The sequence below is a fragment of the Megalobrama amblycephala genome, linkage group LG3 (genome assembly GCF_018812025.1).
Source record: "Megalobrama amblycephala isolate DHTTF-2021 linkage group LG3, ASM1881202v1, whole genome shotgun sequence".
Taxonomy (NCBI): Eukaryota; Metazoa; Chordata; class Actinopteri; order Cypriniformes; family Xenocyprididae; genus Megalobrama; species Megalobrama amblycephala.
The window spans coordinates 59,693,764-59,701,882 of record NC_063046.1 but is presented as its reverse complement, the minus strand read 5'-3'; the positions used below and the strand labels follow the sequence as shown (position 1 = coordinate 59,701,882).

General features: G+C 34.7%; 1 protein-coding gene across 1 annotated transcript; it reads right to left on the bottom strand.

The window, feature by feature from the left end:
- Positions 1 to 5,182: 5,182 nt before the first annotated feature.
- On the bottom strand, positions 5,183 to 7,254 carry LOC125265813 (beta-1,3-galactosyltransferase 2). Its single transcript, XM_048186311.1, has 2 exons — positions 7,043 to 7,254; positions 5,183 to 6,702 (listed from the first exon to the last, which is right to left on the bottom strand). Exons 1-2 carry the CDS (start codon positions 7,066 to 7,068, stop codon positions 5,640 to 5,642), a joined length of 1,089 nt encoding a protein of 362 aa, XP_048042268.1. The 5' UTR covers positions 7,069 to 7,254; the 3' UTR covers positions 5,183 to 5,639.
- Positions 7,255 to 8,119: the final 865 nt, after the last annotated feature.

The window sequence follows — 8,119 nt, the reverse complement described above, 5'->3', positions numbered from 1 at the left end:
TAAACTACGAGAAAAAACTCGTTAAATTTCGAGAAAAAACTCGTTAAATTTCGAGAAAAAAGTCGAGATAAAATGTTGAGAATAAAGTCATTAAATTATGAGAAAAAAGTCATCGTTAAATTGTTAAATTACGAATTTGTTCTCATAATTTAACGACTTTTTTCTCGTAATTTAATGACTTTATTCTAATAATTAAATGAATTTAACGAATTTGTTCTCGTAATTTAACGACTTTTTTTCTCATAATTTAATGACTTTATTCTCATAATTTAATGAATTTAACGAATTCGTTCTCGTAATTTAACGACTTTTTTCTCGTAATTTAATGACTTTATTCTCATAATTTAATGAATTTAACGAATTCGTTCTCGTAATTTAACAACTTTTTTCTCGTAATTTAATGAATTTAACGAATTTGTTCTCGTAATTTAACAACTTTATTCTCATAATTTAATGAATTTAACGAATTTGTTCTCGTAATTTAACAACTTCATTCTCATAATTTAATTAATTTAACGAATTTGTTCTCGTAATTTAACGACTTCATTCTCATAATTTAATTAATTTAACGAATTTGTTCTCGTAATTTAACAACTTTATTCTCATAATTTAATGAATTTAACGAATTTGTTCTCGTAATTTAACGACTTCATTCTCATAATTTAATTAATTTAACGAATTTGTTCTCGTAATTTAACGACTTTATTCTCATAATTTAATGAATTTAACGAATTTGTTCTCGAAATTTAACAAGTTTTTTCTCGTAATTTAATGACTTTATTCTCAACATTTTATTTCGACTTTATTCTCGAAATTTAATGACTTTTTTCTCATAATTTAATGACTTTATTCTCAACAATTTAACGAGTTTTTTCTCGTAATTTAATGATTTTATTCTCATAATTTAATTAATTTAACGAATTTGTTCTCGTAATTTAACGACTTTATTCTCATAATTTAATGACTTTATTCTCAACATTTTATTTCGACTTTATTCTCGAAATTTAACGAGTTTTTTCTTGTAATTTAATGACTTTATTCTCAACATTTTATCTCGACTTTTTTCTCGAAATTTTACAATTTTTTTCTCGTAATTTAACGAGTTTGTTCTCAACATTTTATCTCGACTTTTTTCTTGAAATTTAACAAGCTTTTTCTCACGTATCAAACCGCCAAACGGCTGAGATCACGTGACTTTGGCGCTCCGAACCGCTGATTCGACACGCTGATTCATAACGATCCGATGCTTCCTGAAGCAGTGTTTTGAAATCGGCCATCAATATATAAGTCATTATTTTGTTTTGTTTTTTTGGCGCTCCAAAAATATTAATATATTAATATTGAACCACTGTACTCACAAGAACTGATTTACATATGTTTTTAGTACATTAATGGATCTTGAGAGAGGAAATGTCATTGCTGGCTATGGAGGCCTCACTGAGCCATCAGATTTCAAAAAAATATCTTAATTTGCATTCCGAAGTTTAAAGAAGGTCTTACGGGTGTGGAACGATATGAGGGTGAGTAATAAATTACATTATTTTCATTTTTGGGTGAACTAACACTTTAAGGGCTTGCACATTTAAAATGGCGGACAACGTTGCGGAGAAGTTAATAGCAGAGGTCCAGAACTGTTTGACAATCAAACCCCCTTTTCAAAGAAAATGGATATATGGAAAAGAATCGGTCATACCCTCGGTATAAACGGTGAGAAGTATTAATGATGAGATCATTATGCCAGGCTAGCAAACAGAGTAACATAAAATTACCTCAGGTATCCAGTGCTAGTTTTGACAACATTATCTAGCTTCCTATGAAGTCGCAGTGAAAAAGACAACATGTTCTCCAACCAATACGCCTATATAGGTTATTTGTCACTTCCCTGAAATATGACCCATAGGAGCGTTTGCTAAATTTGCGCCCCTATCGACAACAGGACACTTTCATTTTAATGCATTGTTCCCTTTTATCTGCGTCATGTTTTGGGTTTTCGCATAGCTCAATTGGCAGAGCATTGCAATATATAACAATATGCAATCATGTGATCGTGGGTTCGATCCCAGGGAACGCAAATCACTAAGGGTAGGTTTAGGGCGGCTGTAGTTGTTAATAAAAAAATTATTTTTTTTCCTAAAGGGAGAAATGGTGTAAAAATTCCACACATTGCATTTAAATGAACACGCATTTTTATTGGTAACGACAGTCATACGTCATTTCATGACGACAGACGTAACACGACACTGTCATTATTTTTACGTCAGCTAGAGGGCGCATGACTTCAAAACGTAAATATAGGTTGTAATAAGGTGCTTGAAAAACGACCCATAGGATCATTTTTTTTTGGAGGACAGTCTCGAAAAAGACTCGCTGTTGATTTTATTCCACTATATTGACTTCGTCAGGTAAATTCACTGTTAGATTAGATCGATTACACTAGCTATTCACTCCAAACATAGCATGCTGAGGACATCTGCTGGTTAAAGCTGTGTAAATGCAACAAGAACAGCAAAAGCATGTTGTTCACAAACCACAGCACATGAGCTTAGAATAAACAGACCGTTATCGTTCATTGGTGTGGACGCTAATATAGTTATCTATATAGTTATCGTTCTTGCCTTAAATGTAATTCGTATGACTCCAGGGGGTTAATAAAGGCCTTCTGAAGTGAAGCGATGGGGTTTCGTAAGAAAGATATCCATATTTGAAACTTTATAAACTATAATAACTAGCTTCAGAGTGACCTCTGACGTTCTGACCCGACATTTAACGCAGGACGTAGGAGTATCGTAAGCTTAGACGCCTCTCACGGTTTGAACAAATAGGGCTGTGCAGCAAACTCAGGCTCCTCTTATATCAAAATCCTCCGACATTTCTCATTAAAAATTCTTGTTTTAGACTTTGAATTCGGGACCTGTGTTTTGTTTTGCTCTATCCTCTGTGCTTCTGTGTTAGTCAATACATCATGCGTTGGGTCAGAGGTCACTCTTCTGCCGGATCTAGACTCACATACGGCCGCTGCCGGAAACCAGTGATTATAGTTTATAAAGTTTTAAATATGGATATTTTTCTTACAAAAACCCATTGCTTCACTTTAGAAGGCCTTTATTAACCCACTGGAGTCGTATGGATTATTTTTATGATGGATTTATGCATTTTTTGGAACTGGGCACCATTCACTACCATTATAAAGCTTGGAAGAGCCAGGATATTTTGTAATATATCTCCGATTGTGTTCATCTGAAAGAAGATGGTCATATACACCTAGGATTGCTTGAGGGTGAGTGAATCATGGGATAATTTTGGGTGAGCTATTCCTTTAAGCCAGGATTAGGCCTTAGTTCAATTAGGACATTTAAGTAGCTTTATAAATGTGTCTTAGAAAACAACATTACTGATGTGCATCTTGAGACAAAACTGGCAATGACATATATCAAAAATGGCACTGACATATATCAGCAGTGTTGGCATGTGTTGGTTAACGCATTACAAGTAACTTGTGTTACGTAATCAGATTACTTTTTCAAGTAACTAGTAAAGTAACGCATTACTTTTTCAATTTACAACAAAATATCTAAGTTACTTTTTCAAATAAGTAACGCAAGTTACTTTTTCACATTTATTGACTGACATGTTGTCCCCATGTTGAGAGAAATAAAGTGCAGAGATATTGTGTGCGCTGTGTAAGCAATGATGGTTATTGTAGTTCTAGACTAAATGTGAACATGCATTTACTCATCTCACTTGCACGAAATCATTCAGTATTCCTCAAAATGAATAAAAACAGTGAAATGCAATCTCAGAATTTTTGCAAACCTGTAATAATTCACTATATTAAATTACACAAATATACTTTATGTATTTAATCTCAATTATTAACCATTGTCTTTGCTGCTGACCTTCAATATATCTAATTCAGCCATACTAATAAGCAGAAATACTTTAGATTAGATTTAGAAATAAGAACTAGAACTTCCTTCTCCTGCATCCTATTCTTCTTAAATCCAGAACGGCAGCACATCTGAAAGGTTTGTTTGAGCTGCGCCCTCTACTGTACAGGTGTAAATATGCTTTTCCTTCACCCTGAGGCTTATTGATTTCATTTTTGGTGTGAAAGGGCCTTTTTTGCCAAAAATAGAACTTTTTTGTTGTTATTAAAAAACAAACAAACAACCAACCCCAGCCCCGGTGAGAAAAAGTAACGCAAAAGTAAAGTAACGCATTACTTTTCATAAAAAGTAACGAAGTAACGCAATTAGTTACTTTTTTAGGGCGTAACGCAATATTGTAATGCATTACTTTTAAAAGTAACTTTCCCCAACGCTGTATATCAGTGTAAGTTGCTTTCAGGTAAAACAGCTCATTTTAGTCTGGGACTAGGCCTAAGCCTTGTCTGTGAAAGTGTGTTGTCAAAGTTGACTTTGTGGCTTTATATATGATCATATACTTGCATGTGTCAAATGGAGTTATTAAGTTTTGACCAGGCAGCGAAAGACGTGTTTTTTTTTCCGTCATTAGAACGACCGCATCTGAGGTACAAAGTACATCGCATTACGTTTTCTTCAACTTACATGTCATTACGCTTACTGTAGCTATGTGGGTGCTCAGTTTTTTCTGTCATTTGGCCAAAATAAGAGTGCTGTGCATAGGCCATTTAAGACAGTACTGGCTATGACTCGACTGCATATGCTAGACTAAGACACAAAACAATCATAAAGGGATGGTTCACCCAAAAATGAAAATTCTGGAAATGAAAACATTGATCAGCGAACATAAAGAGAAGCTCAACCGTACTTGCTTGACTCGCAAGAATGAACCTCACCGCTGCGTAACACGAGAATGAACCTCATTGTTTCTCGCATGCATCAAGCAAACATGCATGAGCTTCCATTTACCACAACTGCTGTGTGTTGATGAATATTTAAAATGTCCGAAATTCAGTCTGTTCATCATATAAAGCGATCGTGTCTCTTCAGAAAATTTGGACTAAACCACTCAATTCTTCAATGTTTTATGAACTTTCTGAAGCGCAAACAGGTTTAGGAAGCGCAACAACCTATAACACAAAAAACAACTAGGAAGTGTGAGAATACAAAAAAAGGAAACCAGGAACTGAGGAAATACAAATTAAAAGTCCATGAACTGCGTTAAACTGAACATAACAGTGACAGAGGGTATGACAGGATTTTCACTTTTGGGTAAACTATCCCTTTAACACACGGTTTAAAGACTACAGCCATTGAAAGCTTTATAAATACCATCACTTTCTTTTCAAAACCATAGCAATAAATTTTGTTTAACAAATATCTTAGCCTTTCTATGGCCTCTTCTTTGCATATTGATTTTTTAAAAATTTTTTTGAAGAGCTGACCTTGATTCGGAAATAACGTGCAGAAACAATGAGCTATTGTTTATGCCAAAACACTGAAAAATGTCTTTTACTAAAACGGACATGCATTAACAGTTTATTATATACAAATAAATGTGTAACAGCACAGTAAAAAAATAACTTTTGTTAGTCCAGTTATTTACTTTCTTTTTTAAAATGATTTAAATCCTTTTTACTTCATCTTGGTCTTAAATAGTTTATTTGGCTGTTCCATTTAATCGTGTGACCATTACACAAATTCAGCTTTTTGTTGTTAGCAATACGGACCAGGTGTCTGTAAATTCCTCCAAAACTCAACTTGGTTTGTCAAGCTTCGTGTCGTTGTGGCGATGAGTTTCGAATAGCGACAGCGGTTATAATCAACAGGGAAGACATTGAATAGGCTTCCATCAGGTGGATCAGTCAGAGGGATACCTAAATGCTCCATGCACAGACCTAAAAAAACATCCTCTATGTAAACCGGTTTGACAAGTTGGGCTGCTTCAACGAGTTTGACTGTCAGGTCAAGAGAGAACACATATCCTAAGCCAAGTGCGTAGGGTGGATATTGAGCCCGGGCATAAACCGTTTCTGGTAGGTACCATTTCGATTCGGGGTTTCTCAATACCATTGCACCCCTGGCCACAAGTCCAGACATATAGTTCTGCTTTGGTGCTGACAGAAGCAAATTCACCAAGTTTTTCACATTGAGAAATATATCCGAGTCGACTTTCATTGCGTAGGACGCGTTCTGACAATTAGCAGACAGCCATTCTAGCATTACTATTGTCTTGATGGTGAGATTGAAGTAACTGTCCCAGAAATCACTTTGTAAAAGGTCATGATACTTCTCGCTTTCCTTCAACAGATCTGCTTGAAGCTTTTCGCTGTCTTGTGACGTGGGCAGACCTAACAGAAATAACAAGCTCACTATTTTGTCCCCTACTAACCTCTCTGAACCCCACGTTGAACGGATGGCCTCCCGAGCAGCCGTATCACTTGGAGCTACTGGTATAATCAATATTACAAAAACATTTTCCTTCTGGCACTTCTGTGGCTCATTGATGATGAAATTATACTCGTTTGGGTAAGCCACACAATAAGGTTCTGGAGGCTTCCACGGTTTAGCAGAAGTCCCTGCTGATGCTGTAGTCAGCGGAGCGTTGGTTGTCTTATTGATGAAAGTCTTTGGATGAAATAATCCAATGTTTGGCATCCAGCTTTTCGAATTTTCATAGGTGGGGATGTAGTAACACAGGAACAGGATCAGCACAATGGTGAACATGACAAACAGACGAAGAGATCTGCTTCCTCCATTTGATTGCACTTGCACTAGACTAAAAAGAGAAAACAGGTCTTTTGGCACGTCTATGTAATGATGCATTCAGATAAATCGTTTGTTATCATTAATACACACAGCAATGCTGTACAAGGTGCTCCTCATAAGGTGCAACAATTAAACTTTAATGTTAATGTTTTATCAACAAGGTGGAAAAAAACAAATTGTTCTTATCTAAATCTATATGAAAATATTTCTTATTTTGCGCATTGAATCAAACAGTAGTTAACTATACGGTTTCTGAAAGTATTTTATGCCTTCACAATTTCAATACATAAATTAAAACAAATGAGATCAATTACACACATCAAGCAAATAATGTTGTATTGGTACTTTACCATCGTTCTTCGCTGTCTTGCTTCATGTTTTGTTTCTGCTGTTACTAGAATTTCAGTGGCATTGTCAAGCACTGCTTTGCCATGACAAACTCGAAGGGCAAGTGCGTTGGACGAGAGGTGTGTGTGTGAGACAAACCTTTTATTTTGCATAACCAGTTCCACCCCTTTGCTATAGGCAATACACAACAAACAGTGACCATTCTGAGATTCAGTGCCCTTCACTAATATTGGCACCCTTGGTAAATATGAACAAAGGCAGCTGTGAAAATAAATCTGAATTTATTATCCCTTCGATCTTTTATTTAAAAAAAAAAAAAAAAAAAAAAATCTAACCTTTTATTGAAGTAAAAGTGGGAGGGGGGATCTCATTATGAAATAAATGCATGTTGGCAATCCTAGAAATTCTTATGAGTAAAATATTTTGGAAGACTATTCCTATTCATAATTATGTTTTTTTAAGCAGGGTAACCAGGAACATGAAATCATCCAGCCATGACTTCTTGTTCCACAGAAGTACAAATATGATGAAATACAAAGATCAAATTACCTTAATCATTCATCTATTATTCCCTTTATCATTCATGAGCAAAACCAAAGAATGTTGAGCTTCACGAAATAGAAAGTAAAAATTACATTAAATCTCTCTTATTACATACAGACTGGCTTTATTTCTGTCATTTGCCTACAGTTTAGATTAAATTAACAGGTTTAGATGTTGAAGTTTATCGAAAAATGATTGGTTGCCATTATGGTGATCAGTGTTTCCGTTAGTTGGGCAGTTTGACTTGTTTTTTTTTCTATTATTTACCATCCTGTTTGCAAAAATGGGTATAAAAAGGGAACTGTTCTTAGTAATCAATACATATTCTATTTATCAATAATTGTTTGGTTATTGTTTCAAGAATAAAAAAATACTATGATGGCATAAGGGACATATACTATCCAAGAAAAGCTCATTGTTGTTTAAAGGTGTTTCCGTGGTTTTTTGAAGCTTTGATTGTGTTTATAGTGTGCAATATAACATGTGTTCATGTTTCGCGTGTAAAAAAACACAGTATTTTTCACATAATTTACTTA